The following is a 27,480-nucleotide window of genomic DNA, read 5'->3' as shown; positions in this document are numbered from 1 at the left end:
CTTGGATGCCAGCTAAGTGCGGGCTTCAACTTGGAGTCAGGTCTACACTCAACATACGGCGTTGATCTATCTTATGTGTTTGCTGCTCAAAGTGGCAGAGCACATGGATGGAATTTAGCTCAGGGAAGAGCCTGATCCTGTTTGAGGATGGAAATTCTCTTAATAAAAGGGGAGCTGCAGTTCCTGATAAGTCTATAATTTATGTTTTTTGGCCTGACTTTAGAAACTAAGTTGAATCATGGGCACATACGATGAAAAATGGGCTTTTTGAATGGCAAGTGACCATCCCCAGGAGGCTGACTAGCTCTGTTCAAGATACGTGGCAGTGTAAATAATTTACTTTCTGCCTGTCCTACTTGTTATTTCTTAAAATAATCCTCTAGGATATTAAATGTAAGTTGATTCACTTCAACAAAGAGTTTAAATAATTTCTCGCATACTTATTTTATGTGTGGAAATGTTGGTCTGAAAATAAATGTAAAGTAAACTGTGAACAGGAGCGTTATGAGACTTCTATGCTTCCATGGGATTTGTAGCTGCTTTTCCATCCCCTCAACAGATCAACAATAGAAATATCCCCTGTAAAGAAGCTGCTTCTCTTCAGTGTTTGACTAGTTAAGGAGCACTGTGGCCAATGTGGTTTTACTATATTACTGTTTCTGGAGTATGAAAATTTGCATGCGAAAAAGCTCTGACAGAATTAAGGTGTTTTAATCCTGTCTCAAATCACAAGGCCACATGAAAATGATCTGATTTTATAGAAGATGAATAGAATTAATACAAGAGATGGGAGAGGAAATGTATTGCCACACATCTTTCAGTGGTCTCTTCCTGAAGGAGAGTAACACAGGAACAAGAAGTTCCTTCTGGGAATAAAAAGTACATTTTTAATACCTCAAAAATTTTGGCTGCTCTTGGTCCCATCTGAATTGTCATTAGCAAATACTTGTTGTGAGCTTAGGCTGACATTTTTCAGAACCTTCTAAGAAGGGTTGTGAAATTGGATAGAATTGAGTTCCTTGTTCCCAACAGTAATGGGATTTGGATCTCTTGATATCATTGGTCTTCTGCTGACCTGTTGTGAGAGGCATAGCTATTTCTATTTCCTCTGATGGAACAGTGGCCAAGGAATGTCCACTGTGCCAGTCATCTTCAGGGAGTGGGAAGGACTCATCACTTTTTGCATTCTGATGGGATCTTCCAGTTGAATGTCCCTGCCAATTCAGTGTGTGCTTCTGAGGTCGCTCTCCCTGTTCCCATGGAGCCTTTTCTTTTTATTTCCTTCCCTACAGCACTGAGGACAATATACTCTGTGGTCAGTCCTCATGCAAAGAGAGGAACTGGTTCATCTAGGTAGTGTTGAGTCCACTGATAGCTGAATACAACCAGGTTGCACAGGGGAAGCTTTCCAGCACTGCTGGTACTATGTTATCTTGCACTCTAACTCAGGCACTGAAATGAGAGTCTCTAGGTGAGTTCTCAGCATTGTAGACAATAAGAAGAGCTGTAGGGAGACATTCAAGCTTGCAACATAAATACAAAGAGAGGGAGACTGTGGGAGAAGGAAGCTAAAATGGCCTGCTTTTCCTGCCACTGCTTGTGTCATCTTCAGCATTAGTTGTCACTGTCAGGCCCAAATCCAGTAATACCATTGACAGCCTCGCTGAAGACAGAAACATGAGCAAAGGCTGAGGGCGATCAGGACATTGCAGGATTAGGCCTTCAGGACAAACTTTTTTTCAGGCAATTAGTGAACATGCTTGAAGTTGTTTAGTTTTAAGAAAACTGACTTGCAGCTCCTTGTTTGAAGTGGCTGGTGAGCCAGTCCTTCAGCAAGCAGAGTATCATGAGTATAGTAGCATCTGTTTTGTGTGGGGATACGTGAGGCACAACAGCATCTTCTCTTGGTGTCTGCCATTGATTTTTAACTGGGGTCATTTTCCTCTTTGCCAGTAGAAAGGAGCATGTTGCACAGGAGGCTTGTCTCAAGAGCCTTCAGGAAAAGGCAGCATCAGGTGAGAGGGGGTTGCAAAATTGGACCTTATCCACACGTGCTCTTCGGAGTAAATCCTTCCTCTGTTCCTATACATTACATTATTGGTGAAATACATCAGCAAATGTTTATAGTCAAGGAAAGTTTGTACTAACACTGTGTCATGCAACTAATCTGTTTATGTTATAAATAGGGAACACTAAGTTAGCTCCATTTTGCTCCAGATGCAAGTGTCTTATTAAATATTTATACATGGACTAGACTGTTTACTTTGCACCTCATAGTATAGTTGTATTGGGAAGATCCAGAACACCTGGGTTTTAGTGAGGTCTTAAGGAAAGTTTGCTTCAGCTTTCCAAATTAAAGATTAAGAGTTCAGTGAATTACTGAGTATATGACAGGAGAGTTTTAAATGGAGAAGTATCAGTTCTAGAAGTACATTTCTAAAATTGTGATTAACAAAATATTGGTGAATCAAGACCAGGTCTTGATTTCAGTCTGGTTCTGCTGCATTCCTACACTTCTCAGATAGAGAAGTATCAGAAATATCAGCGAAATACCAGTTTCCCCTGGTTTAGCTTTGTTGGAGGTTTGTTCTTTACATTAGTGAAAACCAGTTGCTAGCATTAAGAAGTAACTTGGCTGACTTCAGTGATGCTACTCTAGATTAATGTAAAAAAAAGTAAATGAATGGGGTCCTGGACCACAGTGTTACAGGTGTGCTGGCTATGTAAAGCATCTTTTTCTTTTTTTAAGAGAGGCTGTAGATCTAGCCTTCCTTTCCATCTTTAGGCATAACTATACATAAGTAATCTGATATCCAGAAGCAGAGGCTAGTGTGAGAAGTTTCACTGACTAGGCAGAAAGCAGAAAAAAGCCTGAACTTATTTTGCAGAGGATAATCCAATTTCTTGGTGTTGAAACACTGATTGCCTGTGTGTTTAACAGTTGTATCACTTGAAGAAACATGTAAAAACCTTAATGTTCTTTAGACTACAAAAGTGTGAGTGAAAAGCTTCACTGATCTGTAGAACAAAAGCTATAGCTATTCAAAGTGAAAGCTAGTTATTTATGTGTAATCTTGCTAGGTTGTGCATTATATTCGAGAGACTGGGGAGCACTAGTTTTAAGCCATCGCCAGTGTTTTTTAGTGTGCTCTCTAATCTAGTCTGTACAACACTGGAAGCGTTGTTGCTGTCCAGTCATTTTGCAAATCTGGCAAGAGCTTGTCTGATCAGCACTCACCTCCAGCAAATATCTGCTCACTTCACCATGAGATGTGAACATAAAGGAACATTAACTGTTTCTCTTGAGTGTAGTGGCCTGGGGTCTTAGGCAGCTTTGAGTATAAACGGCCTCTGAACAAATTTACACATGCTTCTAAGATCTAGTGCCCTTTACTTGCTCCTAAATGCCACTGCGTATCAGAAACTCCCTACCCTAATTCTTTCTAAGCACAACTGGCTATTCAAGTTACAAACTTTGGAAGGTTTCCAAAACCATAGCAAGCACCACTTGCTTGTCAGAACTAGTAGGGTTTACTCTTTTTTGCTAAATATATAGCATTTGATCTGATTTTAGCTTTACAGAGTTAATGTTTTAACCACTGTATTCCAAGAGTGAAGAAGCCTTATTCTTGCAAGACGAAGAACTAATTAAATGTAGTTATGACTAATAATGTGCTTTGCTTTTTTCTGATGAGTCTTTCTGAACTAATGCTTCCTATGTTTAAATTAATTTCCAAATATTTTGCACAAGTTTTGGAAGTAAAACCTACAGTTCTAGGTATGTACTCATAAAATCTGTGTTGTCCCTGAATTTGTTTAAAGAGGATTTAAGAGTTGTATGTGCTGTGTAAAATTTGCATTCCAGTCTAAACAAAAAGTATATTTACAAATTGTCTGGTTAGTTTAATTTCTGTGGTTCTTGCCACGCAATGCACTGTTTGAGATACTATTCTCTCAATATGTCAGTGTAAAAATATCAGAATTTCCCAATACTTTTGTGTTTAAACCTAACCAGAAAATTTAATTGTGAAAGAGATTTTGGTTAAATGAGTTACTTTTTATTTACTTATCACTTGATTACTTTTTCCTTGCATTGAACTTGCATACTACTACAAGTACTACACAGATTTCTTACACCATCTCTGTAGAAAAATCAAATTATTCCAGTAAATTAGCAATATATCTGTCCTGTAACAGCTATATTAATGTGGGAGGTAAAGCACTATTTCCAGTAGAATTGGAAGACGCTATCCAAACGGTTCATATTTTAAAAGGAGCTTTTGTGCAGACTCTAGTTTCTTTGGTCTGATTATTATTTTCAGTATTTATAATACAGCAGGGCCTGGGGCCTCAGTTACACATCAGGATCAGTTGTACTTCATATAAACAACAAAAAAAGCCCTGCACCAAAGAACTTTTCTTCTAAATTAAATGTACTGATTTTTGGAGAAAAGTACACAGCTGGGACAAACCCATGGAACTGTCCCGAACTGTAGCTGAACACAAGGGCAGATCAGGATTTTCATCCATCTGCTTTCAGCTGTGGAGCATTTGGACTTAGTGTTCACTGTAGACATAATAGGGATGTTTAAGGATCCATTTAATGGATCCACAATATAATTAAAATAAAATAATCCCCAGTATACACACAATCAATGTTGAAGGATAAGATACTCAAGGAACATGAGCCAGAGAAGGAGTCTGAGAGTATGTTGGTACAGTCCGATTCAGGCAAGCACATAAGTTTAAGTGGCCCCTACCCTGGAGCTGACTCTAGGCTTGGAGTGGAGTGAGGCAGCATACAGCTGTCCATACGTGACCAGGTGAATGTGCTCTCAGAGCATGCAGGCTCTCAATGGAGTTAAGGAGCCATAAAAATACCACAAGAAGCTGTGGAATGTCCTATTTCTAATCATTACAGCATGGATCAAGTTTTAGTATTCTCTTGTTTAATTTAAAGAAAGATAGATCACTAATTGGACCCTTATTGGATGGCTGAATGTACGTAGATCACAGAATTTAGATAGACTTACAGTCAGTGGTGCCAGATATCTTCAAGATAGTATTGTCTCTTCAAGCACTGGCCTGCTAAGTGCTAAATACAGGTGGGGATCCGATCTCTCTTGCTTTCATGGAAGGCTGCTGGACTTGGAGATACTTACAAAAAAAAGCCTTTGAAGCTGCTGATATTTTGGAAAGGATATGCACTTCACATATTGCTTCAGTGGAGAGGAAAAGAAAATAGTCTGTGTTAATGGTTAGTTGTTTCTTTAACAAATAAAGTATGAGCTGTTAACACTAGAGTGGTGTAGTGATAGAAAAAAAAACCTGCTATCAAACTAAGTAATACTGATTTGATACTGGTAAATCACAATCTGAAGAATAGAAGTCCCTAATTTCTTCCCCACTTGCTATTGCATCCAGTAACATGAAGGCAAGGAAAATGTATTTTTCTTTTCTTTCATTTGTTCAGCAGAGGCAAAGTTTCTGGATAGTTAAATTTCACTTCCCCAGGAGAAAACACCTGTTATTCCAGTTGACAGATGAGAGCTTTGACACTGCAATGTTACTTGTGTCAATAGAAAAAAATTGTTTCTGGAAAGGAAAGAGAAGATGATGCAGCTTTTGAGACTCAAGTAAAATCCTGATATTCAGGATTTAAGTCCTGTGCTTGGGCACATCCTCTGTGAGAGCTGGGAAAATGAAACCCAGGCTCTGCGGCCTGCCTTCCCCAGGGCCACCTGTGAAAATGCCGTTCAGTATCTGTGTGCCTGTTTCTTGGCGTTATCACTTGGAGCAATTGTAAAAGCAGGGAGGTGGCCACCAGATTCACATAAAAACCAACTAGCAAGAGTCTGCCATGCGCATCCTTGGTGCTTAGTTTCACAGTGGGAGCAAGGACATAGTCCATTCCCTTACCACAAGTTGAGACACTTCACCTTACCCTACATCTAGGACTGTTGGTTGACTTTTATGAGCTTCCCTCGTGTGTAGTCTTCAGTCTGTGCTGCAAACTGAAGGTGAATAGTCTGTGCCTCCTCTGTATTTCTTACCATTATCTCCTTTCTTTTATTTCTCGGATTCCTTTTCCGTTATTCTGCTTTTAAGCCTTGACCCTTTAGCCTTCCTCAGTGGCATGATTCCTCTTAGGCTTTGGTCGGCAGACACTTGCAGAGCTGGCATTTCCAGTCAGTGGCAGATGTAAGACAACATTTCTGCTGATGCTGATTCAGCCAAGCAAAGATCAGCTGTGTTGGCAAGAGCAATGGCAGTGAAGGAGTGATGCATACTGGGCCTGATGCTTCTGTCTCTGACATCAGGATTGTACTTCACTGAAGTCATTAGTTGTCTGTATTGATGTCGGCAAGAAGACACCGGAGTCTTCATATGATCTAAAACTCCATAGAAGTGAATGTTTATTCAGAGATCCAGATACAGAGAATGCATTAACTCGTATTCACTGATTTGCTGTTCTTGCTGGCTAAAAGATAGGCTGTACCTACAGGGATTATGAACAATTTAATCTTGTGTCTGAAGGGGGCTGGTATGTATGCGTGCAGTTGAGGGCACAGTTTATTGCACCCTATGCAAATACAGCACGGTGTGAGGCTTTAAGAAAATATCCTATGGAAAAACTTTGCTGCAGATAGCTGTGGTTTAACTGAAATTGGAGTCGCTTCATGAACAAGGGAAATACAAAGCCAGTTTGTAGCAGTGATCAATAGAGGATTCTTTTTTCTCTATTCGTTTAAAGTATGCTTTGCTTATTTTTCTCAAACAGCAGTCTAACGATTGTTCCCTAGCTCATGGCTCTAGGGAAAGGGCTTAGAGTAGTTTGTGTAGCTCAACAGTGGCTGTTCTGGCTGCAAAAGGAGCACTGGCAGCAACTTCCAAAGAGTCCTGCTGAGTCTATGCAGACCAGATCCGCTTCCAGTGCTTGTCCTCCCAGGGTTTCTGGGGGTTTGCAATTTTTTATGAGCTGCTAGGAGGCTATTTGCAGATCTGAGGCAGTTTTGGTTCCTCTAAAATGACGTGTCATTGTGTTGGCATGTAGTAACACTACTCTTTGATGTAATAGGATGATGCTGAACCAAAGCATTGCTGCGTTGTGGTGTACTGGTGCCCATTCTGTTATCGTTTGTTAGCAGAGTTTGCTGTCTAAAACAAACCCATAAAACTGACTATGCTGTGAACTTTGTATCTCTCAGGCCTTAGATAATTCCTGTTATTCACTAAGCTCCAAGTGAGTGCAAGATACAATGATAAATGCAATATCATCTTTCAGACCAGTATGGCTACATCAACATAAATAATAAAAACTGGAAGATGTCAGTATTTGCTGTTTGAAATGAAGAACATGCATGCAAAGAGAAGGAAACCAAACAAGATGGTAACACCTACTATCTTAAAAAAAAAAAGGGGGCAAAAAACTTGTTTTTGTAAAATGTGCTGTGTCTCTCTACAGACTTTTCCTGATTTCCATCATTGTACTGTCCTGGCTACAGTAATTCTTTAACTACTGAACTAAACAGACTTAGCCAAAGCTTGGAATTGCCAGCCATCTGTAAGTTACAATTGGGTAAAGACTACTCTCCTCTGTCCTATCTAGACGTCAAGATTAAGGCCTACTAAAGACTTCTGATTTTTCAAGTGAGAAGCAATGTGACTTTTGTATGTACGTATGAATAAAAAGGTATTTGATATCCTCGAGGAATTTAAATTTGTGCTGCTATTTCAAGCTTTTTTTCTTGGCTTTATTTTTTTCTTTCGGATATGTAACCCTTAAGCATTCTGAAAGCAATCAGAAGCAATTCCAGCTTTGATTAGCAGCTTATTTAAAACAACTGATGAGCTACCATACCCCTCCCTTTGGCTTGTTGGTATGTTTGCTTAACTGCAGGATACATTCCTAACCCTTAGACACTTCAGTTCTGCTTGGGTACAGTGGAGGCCATTATCTGGCTTGCGGTCTGTCAGAACAGGGAACATTTTCTCCTTTTATTTTAGGAGGGAAGAAGCTGCTGAGCTGCTTTGGAAATAGTGGGCTGGTTATTGTCTGTCTAAAGCTCCCTAGACCTGTGTGCAGGACAGCACCAGTCAGGCTATCCTGTCATCATATCCAGATCGCTGATTATCACACACCAGTGTTTGTGATCTTCTGCAGCACTGCTTCCTTCTGTGTCTCATCAAGGCCCAGTGAGCACAGACCGTGACAGGTAAAATCTTCTTCCAGACCTCAGATGCTCCCATACAAAGAGCCATGCTTAATCCCTGGCCTAGTGTGTAATTTAGTAATCTGCATGGTCATGAATTCCAGGGATATATGGGCAGGAAGCGCAGAGCAGTGTGGGTAGCAGGGCAGGCCTACAGAGTCATTTAAGTCTTTGTTGTATTGTGTAGCAAGGGATTTTGGGGACAATGAGACCTGTCCGTCAAAGATTAAGCAGACTGGAAGTGTGGTTTATACCAACAAATGAATGAAGCTTTTTGGAGTGTTAATACAGCCACGTAGTAAATGTCCAAGGACTTAAACATACAATTTATGTGATGACAAGCAACATTGGAATTAATCATTTATTCTATATACCTTAGCCAGTGGGAATTCAAGTAGGTGAAGAGTTCATTGCCGTCCTTATCTTGATCAATATGCAACACTTATTAGGAGAAATGAAAAATCCTCTAATTTTTTTCTCTCCCTGACTTTGGTTTGAAGTTATTTTTACTAATTGCCATTTATTCGCTGACACTGCCTAGTAAACCAGCCACTGACTGACTGGCACTTCTTGTTATCAGGCACTGCAGTAAAACTTTGCTTGGACCTGCTCTGCTTAAGCCTCTAGAGATAACTGGAAACTTGCCAAATGTTATGTTTGTAGATTTGCAGGCCTCTACTACCCTCCACTCCTTCTGCTGTGGTCTGTATATTTCCAAGCAATGTGTAGATGAGAATTCACAGACTCCATTCTTCCCCTTTAAAGTGAATTGTTTACGTGTTTGCAAAACTCCCCTCAGCTCTGCTGTGTAACAGGTCTCTGGGAAGAGTTTTTGTTCTAAATCTGCTATCTTGAATAAGCAAATGGTTCCCATCTGAGTTTTAAATCTTGACTAATATTATCTGTTCCAACAGATAATTTTGTTTTTAGCAGAACCCTGTGCAAGGAAAGCTGCTCAGACCTTTCTGACGTGCCAGGAACATGCTGGGAAGGCTATGGGAGGCAAAATGTAGGGGAAACTGCTTGCAGAGAATCTATTGTTCTGCACTGACCCCTTACTGGACAGATCTGTGAATGGCCTACTTTCACAGCCTGCCTTCTAACTAGAAGCATCCTTTGGGGCTGAATGACCTTAGTGGATAATGAGAACTTTTGCTATGTTTCTCTCTTGTAAACAGAATGTTTAGCATGTGGAACATGGTCTGGTGACTAAAACTGATATTTTTTTAAAGTGTGTGTGGGGTTTTTTTTCTTTTTCTTTCTTTTCCAAAAAAGGCTACTTTATTCACCAGATGAATAATGTTAATACATGATATGGTAGTGAGCCTTAGAGGTAGTTCCATGCTGCATAGATCAGATGCTAGTTTCAGACTTTGTTTCAGAATTACATTGTACTCCGCACTAAAATTTGGTTGTAATAGCACAAAGACTGGATATTGGACAGGGGGAGGGACATAACTAATGCATCAGTAAGAACAAAGGAAAAAAGAGAAGATTGTTTTTCTGGAACATTGCTTTACTTGTGGCAATTTATAGATACACATTTTCTGTGTAACAGTGAAATTTAATAGAATAATTAGATGTTCCAATATGATAAAAGTGAGCCAAAAAAGCAGTGTTAAGATCCTGGTCCAGAATAGGGTAGGCTATGACTTGGATTGCAAGCTAAGTTAGAGGAAAGATTCAGATTTTAAATTCAGCTATCTCAGCATCTTACAAGCTTGTTCTCTCAGGAACTTGAGACAAATTGAGAGAAACTCCTAAAGGCAAGATTGGATACAGGCATTTAAATCTGCTTTTAGAATACCAATGTTACGCTTGTGATCCAAGTCTCTATTGTTCGTATTCTAATGATTCACTTTACGTTCTGCAGAAACAGAGAACACATAATGACAAACATTTAAAAGTCAGCTTTTATTTAATTATCATATTAGTTACCACCTGAAAAACCACAGCTATGTTTTATTCCAAATATTAAATTAAATCTGTGCTATTTTAGTTAGTATGAAGTAGTTTCTGCAACTCACCTCAATATATAAATTATTACAAAATGCAGTAAGACAAACTAATACCACTCTAATATGAACAGCCACATTACTAGCTAGAATATCTGCTGATAGGCAAAGAGTAATGAGAAAAGATGGAGCAACTTTTATGAAGATTCAAAGGCAAGCTGTTTGAATATGAAGATTGTTCTCTTAGTTGATAATTCTGCAGCATTGAAACAAAGATAAGTTTTTCTGCTTTAGCTGGAATACAGTGAAAAGGTTAACAGCAACACAGAAAACTTCCCTAAGAAGTGTGAAAACTAGGGGACTAATAGCATCAGTAGAGCTACAGCTGCTAATTAACAAATTAATATGATATTATGATATCTCCATTAAAATGCTCCTCAGTTATGATCCTTTGAGAGAAGTTGTTGCTCTAGAGTAATTACCATGGAAAATAAATGATCCATCTCCCTTGAGATGTGTCATACAGTACATTATCACTTTTTGCTCAGATTACGTCTAGCCATTTTGTTTACTATAATCTGTTCAGATAAACTGCAGGCCAAAGACATTTCCAGTTATCAGTTCACTGATAAGATTCTTTGATAGCCACCTTCAAAGTAGAAGTAGCAAATCAAGGGGAAACTAACAAAGTCTTTGGAATCAAAGACAAGGCTGTTTTCTGTAGCTGCGATGGACTGAGTGTTTCTGAGCTATCCAAATATCCCATTCAGATTGAAAGTCTTTGCCTGGCAGAAAAGATTTTGGAGGTTTTTGAATTTATGCAAAGTAAACAGATACTTTGAGTGAATTTTCTTTGAGTGACCAAACCCCTCCAGCCCTTTAATATAATTTAAAAATGAGTTTGATCTGGCATTGCAGCAATCTGGGAATGAATGAGCCTAGCCCAGGCTGCACACCCCAGATCTGGGTCTAAAATTGCCCAAAGAAGGGGAATGTTGCTATTGCTAGCCCAGAAAAAACTAGGGCAGGGTCTTGCCTATCCACTCCAGTGCTTAGCAGGGAACCCAGCTGGTGAGCATGAAATAATTGTCCTAAAGACCCTTTAACTTCTTCCTAGCTCTTGTTGATTAGTGGGTGGTTTCTCTTTAGAAGTGCACGAGGCATTAAGTCTTTGCTAGAAGTCTTTAACTGACATTTTTGCAACTGTTCTTGTACATCTCCGTGTTCTGCTCTGTGTGTCTGTTCCTGTAAAAATACTCCTAAATTGCTGGTCTTAGATGCATCTTGTGGAAATGAGTTCCCCAGGATAATTGCCAGGATTTAAATAGACTGGGAACTTAGTTTAGCTGCAGATAGAAACTAAAGCTGGGAATAGCTTATCTGTAGCTGAAACTCCAATAAAGAGCTCCAGTGAGTGAAGTTTCTCTAAAAGGTTCATGAACTATTTTTTTGTCTGTAGCATGAGGCCCTTTAGAAAGGCCAAGAAGGCGTCATGTAAGATAAGTGATCACTAGACCTCTGTAACTGTTTCCATGCATGGAAACCTCAAGGGTTTTTTGTTTTTTCATTACTGGTTTCTTCATCCTCCTTCCTTTCTTTACTGGTTGAATGTCATGTTTGGGGAAGTTCTGGTGCAAGAGGACGCTCTCTGTTCCCACAGCATGAGGGAAATGGAAAGCTCTCTCTATCATCCACAGAGCAAAAGGGGCTTCCGTAACCCCTTTTCCGTCTCTTCGTCTCACGCTTCTGGGTCTATCCCTTATCTCTGAGTTATCTCCTTATCTCTGCGTTATTGGAGGAGCAGGACGTGTGCTTGATTTCCATTTCCCAGGCAGAAAAAGTAGTCAAATGTAGTTATAATGTAGTATTAGAAATTGTGAGTCAGTGGAGAGGTACTTTTGGTCAAAAATTACCGGTTCCCTGTTTCCTTCCTTCCTGTCTCAGTCTTCCACTTTCAAAATCCCTCAGCTCTTGATGGGTGCTGTAGGGACAGAGAATTCTGTGTGTGGAAGAGTTAGTTGCCCACTGAGATGTGCAGCTCCTCCCGCTCATTTGCTTCTTAGAGAGTTGAACTGCCGCTTTCTCAATGCACAGCCTGGACTCTCATAGCCCCTGCCTTTGGGGGATGCATGAAAGTCAGCAGCTCTGCCCCTCAGTGCAACAGGGAAGACCAAACCATCCTATCTGCTAAGCAATAGTTGTACTGGGAAAATGCTGGTATGGGCGGTCTCTTCCTGCTAGATCTACTCCTTGCCCACATCCCTGTTCTGTCTCTGAGGAAACACTAACTTTTCACAACCTTTGCTTGCAAGGGGAATTAGAAATTTAAAAATTGGGTTTGTTGTAGAAGAAAGAACTGGAGAGGAGCCCAAAGCAAATTAACGGATCTGGACCCAGCAGACCCTGAGGAGGTTTGGAGTCTGTTCAGCTTCAGCATGTGGCTGAACCCTCCCTGCCTTTCTAGATACAATGTCCCTTTAATAGTCTTAACAGGCCTGACACTGGCAAGATTTCACTTGTTCAGTACACTACTTAATACAGCTAATTTTCTACTGACAACATTTTTTTGCAACAATGAATCTTCTGTCGCTTGAGTCCATGAAGAAGGCAGCTTGGAAATGCCAGCCAGAGGCGGAGGTAGCAAAAAGTTCATAGTAGCTGTTCAGTTAAACAGTTCTTGAGAAACACATTGGATTTTTTTGGTTTGTTCTGTAGGGTGCTAGGGATAAGTGGAAGGGAAAATAACGCAACACTGTGGTTCTTCTTTCCTCTTGAGCCCATAGAGGATCCCTGAAAAAGTTCTGTGGTGTAGGGTGTATCTTACAGAGAGTCAGAAGCCGTGGTTTCATGGGCAGCAGTCCTGATGTGGCTGCCTGTGAAGTCACTATGATTCAATATCAGTTTTCCCTAAGGGACTTGTCTAATATCTATAATTAGTGTGGTATCTTCCTCAGTAATGAGTTAGGTAAAACCCCTTTGAATGGTTTGTGAAAAAGAAGCATACCAAAGTATGCTTGATCTTAGCAAATTTGTTGGAGAGACGATATATATACACACACATACATATTGTATATACATATGTATACACATAGTACATATTGCAAGGCCTGTAGCCAGGTGTTGGAAATTGTATAAGCTCAGTTAATAAACCCCAGTGTGTATCTGAGGTTCATCCATATTTGTCATGTGAAAAGCAACAGATAGAAACAATTAAAATATGAGATAAAACTGTGTGATCCCATTTGATTGTCTGATTGAAACAAATAAGTTATTGAGTGAGAGACAACTTTAAACACAAAATGTAAAAGCAGACTGCAAAGTATTTCTGAGGACAATACAAGTACTGCCAAAAGTAAGGATAGTAAGGCATGAAGAAGAAGGACGCAAAGCGAAGCTGGCAGTAGTTGTGGGCTGCCCTCCTTTGCAGGTCACACTTGTGTGTAGCATTACACTATGGGTTACTCAGGAATAAAGCAATTTTAATTATTCTTTTAATTCATACAGTTTTCAGTAAACATGAAAACTAATTATAACCAGTTAGCTGATCCTTTGCTAGAGCAATAGCGATGTAGATACCTGCTCTTCTGTATCACTGTAAAAGGGGCAAAAAATAGTTGGCAATAGAAACAGTGGCATCTGCAGATCAGTCTGGTTAGAGAAAAGCCCTGCAACCAAAGCCAGTAGAGTCAGGGGCTATGACCCCTGCTTTTCATTCAACACGTCTCCTGATTTGGGGACTGCTGAGGAGCTGTCATTTGGTCATTTTCTGCTGCCATGCTCTCACCAGAGATGACTTGTGTGCATTCTGGGGAAAAAAAAAAATGCTTTGCATATGCTACCTTGTCTACTTTCCTGTACAGCCATCAGGAAAATGGAAATAAGTCCTAGAGAAACCCTGTGTTTTCTTCTGAAATAACTAATTCCTTTGTATTAAAATTCAGCTCAGGACTTGTGCTGCTGTCAAGAGATGTACACAACATTCAGAAGTGCCCTTCCTCAGTTAAGGGCAGGAAAATGTTATGACAGCTGCAAACAGGTTGGGGAACTGTAAAGGCTTTCTAAAACATTTTTTAGAGATTAGGCACCAAAGACTTGAGGGAGAGAAGATGAACTGAGGTTGCAAAAGACCATAAAATCTCATAAACCATTCAAACCTTTGGCTGTACTATGCTCTTTTGTTAAATAAAAAAAATGCTTAGCTCGTAAGTAAATTTAAGTCAGTTAGACCTCACTTGCTGCAACATTTTTGCTAAGATTTCATAATTGTGTAATCCATCCTTTCAATATAAGCTCTATTTTTTAGAATGTTGATGAGTCTAATGTAATGCCAGAGCTCCATGAGGTGTGGGAGCGGTTCCTGCCTACTGTTGCTCACCACCTCCTTCATGCCTCATTTCCTCAGTTGCCTCTAAGTCAGGCTTAAACACGTGCATGATTTCAGAGGAGTAGTGCCAGTTGTCAGTCTCTATGCTGTCTACATGAATTGCTCTCCATTTGTGTATGAACCTAGCATTGCCCTTCCAGTTTAAAAGACAAAAAGGCCCTAAAGATATCAGTGAAGCTAGCAAAAAAACCATTTTGCCGTGGCAAGTAGTGAAAAGTTCATCTCGGATGACTTTGTATCACCTGAGCCTCATGGCCAATTAGCTTAAACAAACAGTGGCTAAGCTGGGGATTCAGGGGTGGTCACCTCTGCTGGGGTGATACTCTGGGATGCAATTCATCAGTATCTAGTCTCTGCAAACCACGATAACTGTTTCACACAGTTTCTGCTGAAATAAAAGCATAATTCTGAGTCATGATCATGAAAAGGGCAAGTAAATGTCATTCAAATGTATAGCGTAGCTCCTTAAAAATAAGCTTTAACTCATAATTTTCATACAACTGTTATTCATTTAATTGAAATACAACGTAAGACATCACTATGCTTTGTAAATCCTGCTGCTTGTTCTTTAATTTAAAAAATCCCTACGAATAATATCTTTATGTTTCTGTAGTGCCCGTCTTTCTGTATGAGGCACAGTGTTACGCAGGGATCTCCTTCTCTCTGGAGTGCAGCACAGGAAGGCTATCACCTAGCCGGCGCATCTCTCGCACAGATGTTACAACCCAGAAGTGACTTTCACTTACTTTCATGTTATCTGTGTTCTCTGTGGCCTGGAGCCTTTCCACATGCTCTTACTTTCTTATCTAACTTGGACATTTCAGTATGTCAAAGCAAAAAAGCAGTCTGAGTTAAAGTCATCTTTTTTGACTCTCCTTTTTTTTTTTTTTTTAAAAAGATGTAGTTTCTTTAAAGGTTATGAAGTATAAAATGGAATAATTACTTAGATTGAGCACTGAGTCACTCCTGCCATTGTCCATGGTGGGGAAAAAGATGACAGTATGTGGTCTTTCTGTGTGCTATAAATAGAAATAGCAAATATGTGGAATTGATTGGATCAGGATGTTCCATGAAAGTTTTTAACTGGAAATTGAGCATTCTAAAGAAAAAAAACTTTTCAGAGATTTAAATATCCAATTAAAAAATAAGATATTTAAAAATAAATATTTTTTTAAAAAAGTCCAGGGTTTATACACAGTTCTATATTTATAATGTGGTAAACCTTCCATTGCAACTTTATTTATTTATATTACTGAAGTACAGGATTCAGGAAGCAAATACTTTATGGAATCAAATTTTGTTAATTTTTTTTAAGCGTTTCAAAAATAGGGTGTAAAACCATATATATATATGCACACACACATTTTTTTATCACCTCGATTTTCTACTTGCGGTCATGTCTAGTCAGGCTTAGCGGAAATAAACAGTATTTTTTGAAAATTGAGTTTATCACATGAACTAAAATTGGAAATTATTACAAGAAACAGCCTGCAGTTGCTCATTACTACATTAAAAGATTGCTCCTGAGATGACCAGAGCAGCCTTGACAGTCTGCAGTGTAAGCATGCCAAGCGCTGCTTCGCATAAACAGAAAACTTCTAAAATGAATTATGATATTAAAGGATTTTACATGGTACAGGAATAATTTGCCTCTTTTCTTAAAAATAAATTTTAAAAAATTATTACCCTGATATCCTTCCTTAAAAAACAGAGAACAACAAATAAAAAAAAAAAAGAAAGATTTTTGGGAAGGTGCTGAATGAAGTAGGATTGTTGCACAGAATGTTTTTTCCGGTCCATTATTTCTGTGTGTATATACAATTTTGTGTATTCATCTCATGCTGTGTGGGTAAAAAGCTGTGTAGAGGAACAGTAAATTATATGACAGAAATAAAGAAGCCATTTTGAACAAGACTTTCCCTAATTTAAAAAAAAAAAAACCTGAAGAATAATTTTCTTTAAAAGTACAAAGCATTTTTCAGTAGGGAAAATAATTACTTACTCTGGAATGTGAGCAGGGCACTGGATACCTGACCTGTAATTTAGAAAAATAGTGAAGGGTTTTTCATCAGTAATTATTATTATTACAGTACAACTGTGGGGCCCCAGTTGAGACCAGGACTCTCTTGTGCTAGGCACTGTCTATCTAGCAAGAGATAATCACTGCAGCAGGAATCTTGCAGCAAAGGCAGAGCAGACCGAAGAGAAGAAGGGAGGAAATGGAGGTAGAAAGTAGAAGTGGTTAGCCCAAGGTCATGCTACTCACTAATGGACACTGCTGCCTTGCGCCGATAAGTCACCTATAGACACTTCACCCGAGTTCAGTGTGAGTCATGTGTCGCCTTCTGTAATGTGGCATCCCTGATCAGAGAGAGTGGCCAGGATTTAAATGGGTAATGCCATTTGCCTGTGTGAAAGAGCATCACGAAGGATCAGTCCCTTGTAGGGGCTATCCTGTACAACATGGGAATCGGGTACATAGATCTGCCTTGAAAGCTTCAGGCTAGATTCTGCCTACTGTATGCAGTATAGGAGAACATACATTTTTAGGGCCATAATGATGTAATGGTTGGCTCTTTGGTTTGCCTTAATGTAATCAGCTGAGTATAAGACGCTTCAGACTACAAAGCATTTGCTCATGAAGTAAATCTTTCTCACTAGCAATTTTTTGTGTCGATAGAACATTTTTTATGGGGGAAATAATGGTTGAAGAAATAGAGAGCATGAATAAGACCCTTTTTTAAAATGTGGTCACTGAATTCTCACAGAGAAGGAACTGTGTTAGTTTGAGAAAACATGAACATCTTTAAATTCAGTTGCTCTTTTCATACACTAGACTTTAATTTTGCTTAGAAAAATAATAATAATGCTTTGCTGCTTGAAATATGGCAGTCTACGAATTTACTAACTGAAGTAGGGATAGGTTCTGCCCTACCTCATCGGTAGTATTCTGCTTAGTTACTAGTCCTGCTAAACTTATCTCACTTTGTGAGTTCCGGTATCCTTTTTTGGTGATGAATCACTGAGCTAATATTTGATAGTGAGTGAGGCAAGTAGAGCTGTCCCCCAGGTAAGTAAGCAATTGTATTAATTTTTTGTCCCTGAAATAAGAGGCATGTCCAGTGGTTCCATACCACTGCCACGTGTGTTCCTTTGCACAGCGACAAATCAAATAGATTTACACTTTATTCTCCAAGCTCACAGAGGCAATGGGGAAAAAAAGAATGTTTGGAATTTGCAGTGCTATGTGTAGCAGCTCTGCTTCAGTGGGCGAAAATTTATGTGGGGTATTAGAGTTGGCAAAAGGGGTAGGGACAATAGAGAAACTGTGATGTATTTGATTGTGTAGCAGTAGAGAGGCCCCATCGTTACCCGCCATACTGGCCTTTCCTCATGACACCCTGGGATGCAGATGAATTAAAAGGGTGAAGGGAAGAAAGCACATGTTGCAGAACCTTTTCCATCTTGAAAGACACTGCCATCAAATTACATTTTCAGGCCATTTTGTTTTACCGCCTTCTGCAGTGTGGTGATTCAGAAGCAACGGGGAGGTTCCTCTCCCAGCCATTTTTTCCTCTTGGTTACCACACATTGAGAATGGAAACCTGAATGGCTGAGACATCTCTGTATTTTTAATGGTTTGCAATGGCTAAATGTGTAACAGAGATGCATATGACTCATTGAATTTGTGGCACAAACTTGGTCAAAATCCTGAAATTATGTATGGAAACGCCATGGTATATCAAGAAATAATGCCATTTTTTACCAGCATCATATTCATTACAGAGAGACAGGCATCTCATTTAGTGCTGCTTTTGTAGTAAAAGCCTGGTGCACAAATATGTTTGAGAATGCAGGTCATGGTTTTCAAATATATGAAATTCTAGTGGGCATTTGAGAAAACATTCACAAGTCACAGTAATTTCATAGACTTTGTCCTTGTTTGGTGTTACTAGCATTCTATAATTTTCCTCTTTTTAAAAATGGTTGTCATGCAGCCAGAAAACCAAAATGATACCACTTGCGTTAATTACTTATGGCTTTTCTACAGGCTACTGGACTATATATATTGAACAATAAAGATTAAAAATAGGGAGCTCTGTTGATTCACTGTAGTTTCTGTTTGATGTAATCCACATTTTATGGTTAAGCTTGTCCTCACTGCTAAGAGATGTTTCATTCTTTTTATCCTTTGGATAAGTAAGAGCAATCCTGATGCCAAAGCACAGTAAAGACTAGGCACTTAACTTTTTACCACAAGGTAAACTCATTGAGGTCAAACAGTAGTTCCACCTGGTGTTGAACCCTGTAAGTTTACCTTGTGGTAAAACCTGAGTCTTCATTGTGCTTTTATCCTGGAATTGCTCCTGCACACTACAGTGCCTGCTCTTTATAATGCTTTTATCTTGGGACAGTTCATGGGAGTGCTACTGAGTGACGAAAAATGCTGCTTTTTTAGCAGTGAAGGCAAGTCCTTTGTTTCAGCATAGAAAACATGATTTCCATCCACATAGACTTCAAAAGAAACAGTAGGAATTGTTGAGAGCCTGATTATCATAGCATAATCACATTATCAGAGAGATTAGAAGCACTTTACTGTGTCTTTATGGTTTAGTGACACTCTAGGGCACTGGACAAAATCTTCAAGTGCTGTTAAAATCTTTCTTGTAGGGCACTAAGGCAAAAGAGAGCTTTTTACCTATGGGCCCTGAAATCACAGAAAACATGTTTACTTCTTCTGTCAGAGAGCTGCAGAACTGAACACAAGCAGAACATGTAGTTACTGGTCTTTACTGTCTCATCTAGATATATTTCTCAAAGTGACCTGCAGCAGAGCAAAACAAAGGCCTCCTAAAATTTTAATTCCTATCAGTTCCAGTCATTGTAAAACACTGTCATTAACCAGGCAATCAAGCTAATTGAATACAGAAGTGTTAGCAATTCAAACAAGTGAGGAATTCACAGTGTGTTTTCTTTAGAAACCTTGGTGGGCTCTTGGATGCTGTTGCTTTTGTGGGCGGTGGCTGGTTATAACAGTAACATGCCCATTTTTAGGGTATGTCTCGCCACTGCTGTGTTGCCTTGAGGTAGACAGTCCGCAACCTGTGTCTTGTAAGGGAGATGTTGCCTGAAAGAGTCGGAATAGCTTGTGACTATAGGAAATTAAAAAGTTAAAGCTGAGACTGAAAGTGAGAGCAAAGCATGGGATTTTTGTAACATGTTCCTTGTTGTGTACAGTTGCCAAGGGCCACTGAAGATTTGAGGATTAATGTTATGATCATATGGTTCCCAATATAAAGGATTCCATTGATAATTAGCCCAGAGTGAAGAAAGCTAAAAATAGTCAACAGAACAGCCTTTTCAGATAGGAGTCAGTGCCTCTGGAAGTGCACAGTATGGATAGTGTCTAGACAGAAAAGGTATGAAATACAAAACATGCACTTGACCTCAGTTAGAAGGCCGGGATGAAACATTCACAACAGAAAAAGTGACACGGGGGAACTGCTGCACTTTAAAAGAAAACTGCTCCAGTAGTGAAGAAACATGGAATATCGGATGAAATGTTTTAGCCTAAACAGGTACTAAAAATGGAAAAGAATTTTTAAAATCAATTGCAGTTTGTTTCACTTTGCTTGATTATTAACATGAAAAAATGCATTTTTAAATTAACTGTAAAGTCTTTTACCTGCCAAGGCTTGGACTCAGGACTTTGTATGTCTCCAGCTGAGATTACTAAAACACTTGCAGCAGGGAGCTGCATTCCTTCTGCTGTTTTAAGGAGTTAGGGAAATAGAAGGGAAACACACTACCATGGACATGAGTGTAGAGGAGAATTGAAAGGAGGAGGATTTTTTTTTTTTAACTTCCTCCTCTATTCTTTATCTTTTAATGTAAGGCTTGATTCTTTGCATGGATAACTTCATGTAATCCACTGACTGTCTTGTCAGTAGAAAGCATAGTCCTAAACTGCCATTTTCTACTGATACTTTGGGACCTTAGACTCTGTTGGTCTCTTTCAGATTCTCTCAAAATGAACCAAATGAAAAGTACAACGATATTAACACAAAATTCTGTTAAGCGTTCAGCTGCCAAGAGGCAGCTTCTGAGGCTAATAAAAAATCAGAGCACCCACAGCAAAATCTCTTAAACATTGGCTTGTTTCAGAAACAAGTGCCAGACTACTCTGCACATCCATGTAGTGATAGAACAATGGAAGTTCATCAGTCACATAGGAATCTCTGCAGTTGTAGAAAAGGCTGCCATCTTCGGGCAATGCTCAGTCATTGCACCCTTCTCTTTGTGCTCGAGAAATCAAAATCCCCACCCCGACTATAAGATAACCAGGAGAGCACAGTGGAATCAATCCCAATCTGGAGCCAACCATTCTACTAGTCCCAAATAGTCTGAAGTGTGCTTTCGGACTGGGTGTGACCCATGCACTTCTTGCATCTTGTGTTATCTTTTTGTTATGCTTGATCTGAAGCATAAGCAAAATCTTTTTGCACTTTGCAGCTTGGAAATACAGAGGTGCAAACTCAAGAAGCAGCAGCCAGTTTGATCTCAAAACGCTGTTGTCTTCCCCTGTTCCTTCCTACAGCAATATGGGTAGTAATAAATCTTCCAGGGAAAAGGGGAGATTTCTTACTATTACTCATGACTTACCTGAAATAACCTCTAAAAACTCTTTATCTGAGAATGTACAGGGAAAACTTTAGGATGTCCTAACTACCCTGAGAGGTATCACATTGCATTAAAGATTGAGTTGGATAGAGTAATTGCAAAAGAGTTTGTGGACATGGTGCATTGACTTATTTTTTGTTGTATATTAGGGTCGACCAGGACCGATTGGGCTTCAAGGACCGATAGGTGCACCTGGATTTACTGGCCCAGAAGGTTTGCCAGGAGCAAAAGGTGAGAGAGGAGCAGTGGGCCCCCCTGGACCAGCTGGACAGAAAGGCGACAAGGTAGGCTCAACAGTGACTTTTCTTCTCTGTCCCTGCAATAAATCTATGGCCTTGTATATATTTTTGAATGACTAAAGATAATCTTGGTCTATCTGCCCAGGGGTAAGAACACAACAGCGTTTCATTAGTATCTTTAGAGAATCCCCTGCTTTAATTTTTGAATGAGAATACAGTTCCTAAAGCTGCTGAACATTGTAGCCATCCTGGTAGATGAACCATAGCCAAATGAGTGTTGCTGTTGCAAGTAGTCCGTCACTTCCAATGCCCAGGGATAGATGGGTGCTAAGCACACTGCATTCAGGGAGACCTGGAGCTGGTTCCTGTGTAGAAGATCCTGAGTTGGTGTCTAGAAAAGCAAAAGGAATGGGTACTAAATGAAACTTGCAATTCAGTTTTGCAGGTGCAAAGTTATTTATAACAGAAAGAATATCGTAAACTATGTCATATTAAATGCAGTAACCCATAAAGTGTGGGTGTCAATGAATGCAGTGTGCAAGACTGGGCAGAACAGCAGACGTAGAAATGTCTTAATGCCCTTAGGATCTGTTCTGCTGTCTCTTAGGAAGGAAGTATAAAAAGGGGAGTTTGGAGCTAGGCAAAAGAATGAATGGAAGTATGAAAAAATACTTTCAGTAATAAAGAACAGATACATGTGGATAGTTCACCTTAAGGAAAGCTTACATTGTGCACCAGGCATGTGTTCACATCATGAGTTTTGGGTTGCATGCAGAAGACTCACTGAGTCCCACTGCATAGGCCAGAGCGGTGTATATGCTCCCACCACGTAGCCTGACAGAGGTTATGTAACGGATTATAAAATGGGGAAGTCTGATATTGCAAGGACTGGGGTGAGATTCCTACTCTCACGCCTATGCAGTTGGACAAAAGGAATGTTTCAAGGACAACAGCTTGAAAGCTTAAAAGACAGAGGAAGTCCTGCATGCTGTGCCTGGTTTCTAAAATCTGAAGGAAGTCTGGGACATCAGGACAAGGGCTTGCATTCTGGGACTATCCCAGAGCAGCTTACCAGTCTCCTTGATACAAGGTGCTCGGGTCATGTGTGCAAATAGGAAAAAAACAGATAGTTTAGGTACCAGGACCTGCAGAGCAGAGTTTGTCTTCCATGTTTTCCCAGCTACTGATAGGTGAGCTAGCTAGATGAAAATAATCTCAATTGTACTTTCATATGCTGCAGTTATACCCTCATTTAATATTAGTCAACACGTTGGAGTTCTAGTCACCTTTCTCATAAGACAAAGAACCGAGTAAACTGAAAATGATGACAATGAAAGTCATTGCTTTGGTGTTGCATTCATCTGAAAGGCAATGGAGGATTCAAAACAAGGACTGAGTGCTGATATGAGTGATAGCATTTTCATAATTCTAGCAGATAACACTGAAATCATTAAACCCGGATTTTGGAAGACACAGAAACCCAGGATAGGAACTGGCCTTTAATGATTGGAACCAATTTACTTGCACTGAAAAAAATCTCTTCTTTACTCCAGAACTGCTGTTTCTATCCATTGAAATGGATACGATTCAATTTCATTTCATCTATTGAAATGGATGCAGTACCAACATGCGTAAGATTCTATCTCTTTATCCCTCGTGGAAGCAATATACTTTACTTTTCCAAAGCAAAAGCAGTTTAGGCTGGATATTCTCCTTACACAGTCTGGTTTGCTACTATCCAGAGCAGAGCAGTAGAACCAACAAAGTAGTAATTACTTGTAACTCAGCCAGGGGTGGTCTGAAGTTAGTACAGTGGTCTGCATATCTCTGGGTGGTGCTATCCAAGTATAGAGAGAAAAACCCGTAAGTCCTGTTGAAACTCTTGGTAGGTCAAGTGTGACACTGAGAGTTAGGCTTATACTGTATTGTTTATTTTCCTGGCATCTTGTTTTCCCCAGATGTGCAGTAGGAGATTATATATTTACTTTAAATTGCCTGATTAAAACATTCCTGAAACATTCATTTGGCATCCAGTCAAGCTCAGATGCTCAGTTCCTATCTTCACTGACCCCTGCGGTCAGAGAGAATCTGCATGAGAGAGTTTGCTCCTTTTGGTTTTCAAAGCTAAAGTCCAAGACTGAAAATGTTGGTGTGAAAAGTATCTCACAGGTAACTAAAATATACAGATTGATTATGTGAAATATAATGTGTACTCTTTTTCTTCAGGGCCCAATGGGAGTTCCAGGATTTCAAGGCATCAACGGGATCCCAGTAAGTTTGCATATGTAAATATAAATCACCAGACATTAGTCACAACCAAAAGCACGTAAGCACAACGAGACTGTCTTAGCACATGCATAGTGTATCTTGCAAGTGCTTGCTTCTCTCTGGAGGGAAAAGGCAGTGTTTGTTAGTCTACCTGGTGATCCCATGCTGTTTTGTAAGAGGTTTGGATCCTATTACGGGATGATAGGAAGTTGGTACATATCAGGAAGTGAGCCTGAGTTACATGGGGATCCACTGCATCATTGATAAGCTTTTATTTCAGCACCATGTTCTCTCAGCACCATGTCTAGAAAACACTGTATCATAAAACCATAGACTTAGGGAATTGAAAGGGACCTCAGACAGTCAAACAAACAGGCATGACGAGCTGTGCTTCAGGCCATTTTAGTATGTGTTTAGTATGTGTTTCCTAACCAGTTCTTAAAACCTTGTAATGATGGAGATTCTAACTTCTCTGTTAGAAAAGCTTTGCTAATGCCTAACTTCAGTCTTTCTTTCTGCAGTTTAAACCTCTTAGTTCTCATTTTGCTCATCATGGACACAGAGAGCAGGTTGTTCCCTTTTACTTTGTAGTAGCCTTCTTGTATGTGATAACTGTTATCAGGTCTCCCTCAATCTTCTTTTGCTATGATGTGAATGAAAACAGTGATCAGAGCTGAGGCCCTCCAGAATCCTTGCTTCTCCACTAGGTGCTAGTTCCGGTTTAGATCTGAGCCTTTGAGAAACTTAAGACAGGAAAGAGGTAATTGCTGCATTTTCCAGGTGATAGGGGTAGGTAACCACTTTCCCTGACCATCAGGAATTTTTTGTTTGTTTCTTTCATTCTTTCACTAAAACTTTCATTTCATTCACTAGAACTTTAACATTCTAGTGACAGTTGTTTCCTTTACCATACAAAAAACTATGTGCCTAGAGTGTTTTGACCAGCTTTCTTTTGCTTTGGTTTTCCCCAGTGATTTTTGCAAAGATGTCTTACAGACACTTTACCTCAGGGGAGTTTTAGCTGGGCCAGCTTTAGAAGTTGCCCCAAACTTCCTTGCTCTCTCTACAGTATTTAGCTCATCCTGTTCTGTCCTTCTGGTATTAGAATTCTTTTTATTTCCTTGATGACGTTTTTCCATCTTCTGTATCCTTGTGCCTTCAGACTATACTCATGCTCTTTCTAATCTTCCCTCCTTCCTCAGCTGGCCAAGAGCTCCAACAGTTGAGCTGTGTTTCTTTACTTCCTATCAAAAACTGAATTGTTTTGATAGATTGGCTGAAAATGCACAGTTGGCCCTGTAAATAAGCTTGCTTGATTACAGTTCCTTCCTGGCCCTTGTTCTTCTCTCACCCTCTGCTCATCCTTGCCTGTTTTCTCTCCTGCTCTACTCCCTTGCTGCTATTTTTTTTCTTTTCCCACCAGCCAACTCTCTAGCTCTGAAGAGAACAAGCTGTTCCCATAATACTTAATTTAATTGAACACACTGTGGGAACATGCTGTTCTCAGGGTATTTTTTCAGATGAGGCTCTGGAGAAAGGGGATTCCCAACAATGAGGGGAGGCAGAGATACAGCAACAGCTATTGCCAGGTAGTTGGCAGTGACAGGCATTCCAAGGAGAGAGTAGGGGAGGTAGATGAGAGGATTCAAAGCCTCCAGCATATGCACATCTACTCTGTCTGCTTTACAGTATTCTGCAGGTGGGCGAATGGGAGAGAGGCAGATTTTGCTGTTCACGAACAGCAAAGTGCTCACTATTGTGGCTCTTCTGTGGCACAACTGCAGGACAGAAAAAGGGGGAAGGGAAACTAGTTCATACTGTTTACATTCTAGCCATTGAGATAAATACTTCAATTCTAGGGTGAAAATAGCAACCACCACTGATTGAGAAAATATTTATACTTTTGCCAGCTGCATTTCAGGATAGGGAGTAGCTTAGGTTTGTTGTGAAATGTATACGAACATATGCACATTATATGGATGTGTGAAATGCAGAGCAAAGGACAGAGCATGTGTGTGCTGATACATGTAAGAGAGAAGCAAAAATATATTGCTATCTCTGCACAAGAATTAACATCTACATAGGAAGAGAGATTCTTTGAAGTGTGCAGGTATGTTAGCGTGGGCAGGTACATTTTAGTCATGGCCAAAGGACTGCAAGGCTATGATTCAGAGGGGAATCCCACTACTGACCTTAAGGGAAGTGGTGTTCCACAGAGTTCCCTTGGGGAATGCTGGTGGCAAGTAAATTATGTTGTTGCAGCTGGCCTGACTAATCCCTTTAACCTAGTAAATACAGCAGCTACATGCGTTTATTGCTAGCCTTTCTTGTCACACTGTAGAAGAAACCCTCAAATCCTTAGCCCTACTCGGGAAGTTTATATTTTCCTATAGGACAAGATTCAAGGACACCTCTGGCAAACGCTGGAACTGGAGCCGGGGGATGTATATAGCTTTTCATGAACTGTCCAAGGAGTTCTAGAAGGAAATATTTCTATGAGAAGTGAGCCCTTTTCTGTACCATGAAAGCTAGAGTTACATGGAGAGGCCATAGAGTTACATAGAGTTACATGAAGTTCTCTATTTTGTGACCCTCCTAGAGGAAACGCAAGCACTTGGTGATGGCTGTAAAAAGGCCACTTTGCCATAGCAATCCATGAAACTGCTTATTCAATTAGTTTTGTGTTCACCCTTAATTGCATTTGTTTCCCTGTTTTTAAATATTTGTTGAGCTCTCCTGTTGGGGTTGCCTTTGTGCTGTTTGATTTAGAAAAGAGGCCCCTTGGGATCACAGTGTTAGTGTACGAGCAAGAGTCAGATAAAGCAAGGGCCTAGATGAACAGTTCAAGTTTCCTTATCTGTCTCACAGGGAATGTCTCCTTTTGTGAGAACAGAGAGCACAAGTGATCTCTCCAGCCTGTGATTTAACTCAGATCTGTAAACTAGTCACCCTATCATGTATAAGAAAAGCCTGTAAAACTCTTCTGCCTTAGTCAATTGAGGTGCTTGTGCTAAATTGGCACATCTGCCAAAACAGGAATTAAAGGAGGTAAGAGCAGTGAAACTATTAACCACCATTTTTCAGGTCAAAACAGCTCTTTAAATCAGTATTTTAAATCCTTGAGGAAAAGGTTCATCTAAGCCAGAACTTTACAACTCTCAAGGAAGTCAGTTGTGGGTGCTCAGTATCTCCTCAGGTAAGGTTCTCAAAACAAAACATTGCAAACTCTGATAGCAGATTAGCTAGAAAGTAGGAAATCCTGTGGATATTTTTCCTAAGGCAAAAGAGACAGCATGTGTATGTGTGCGCGTGTGTGTCAGTCTGTGTCATGCTTTGGCTCCGAACCACAGACATGGATGCCATGGGATTAAGTGACAGGGCCACAGATTTATTTAGTACACATAAGAAATCACTGTGGTCAGTATACTTCATGTCGTCTCTTTGTGAGCCCTTCTCACCTATTAAGAGGATACCAAAATCTTTTGGGCCACTTACAGACTGTGTTGGTCCAAGAGTCAGGAGGTCTCACCCAAAGCATTTCCCAGGACATGAGGCCACCAGTCAGCTGCCTGCCATGGGCTGGCTCTTGGCCAGCACTAAAGGCTTAGCAGCTTGGCTCCCTGTTGTCTAGCTCTGAGGGGCAGATGTTGGCTGTTCAGCTTCACTAAACCCTGCAGCTGGTCACCTTATGTTGTAACCAGATACATGTGCACTTGTCCCACATAGCTTCTGGTTTTGCT

General features: G+C 40.0%; 1 protein-coding gene across 4 annotated transcripts in view; it reads left to right on the top strand.

The window, feature by feature from the left end:
* COL4A6 (collagen type IV alpha 6 chain) overlaps window positions 1-27,480 on the top strand; it is a 143,399-nt gene that overhangs the window by 67,639 nt on the left and 48,280 nt on the right. For all 4 annotated transcript variants that reach the window (XR_012044712.1, XM_072876683.1, XM_072876684.1 and 1 more), the window contains 2 exons: window positions 21,383-21,517; window positions 23,699-23,743. Coding sequence is in view for 3 of the 4 variants with exons in the window: in XM_072876683.1 (XP_072732784.1) it covers window positions 21,383-21,517; window positions 23,699-23,743 (180 nt within the window). In the remaining variant the exon portion in view is untranslated. The remainder of the gene's footprint in view (window positions 1-21,382; window positions 21,518-23,698; window positions 23,744-27,480) is intronic.

Source organism: Ciconia boyciana, chromosome 12, assembly GCF_034638445.1.
Source record: "Ciconia boyciana chromosome 12, ASM3463844v1, whole genome shotgun sequence".
In the NCBI taxonomy this organism is placed as follows: Eukaryota; Metazoa; Chordata; class Aves; order Ciconiiformes; family Ciconiidae; genus Ciconia; species Ciconia boyciana.
The sequence above is the reverse complement of the archived record's forward strand: the minus strand, read 5'-3'. Positions and strand labels throughout refer to the sequence as shown.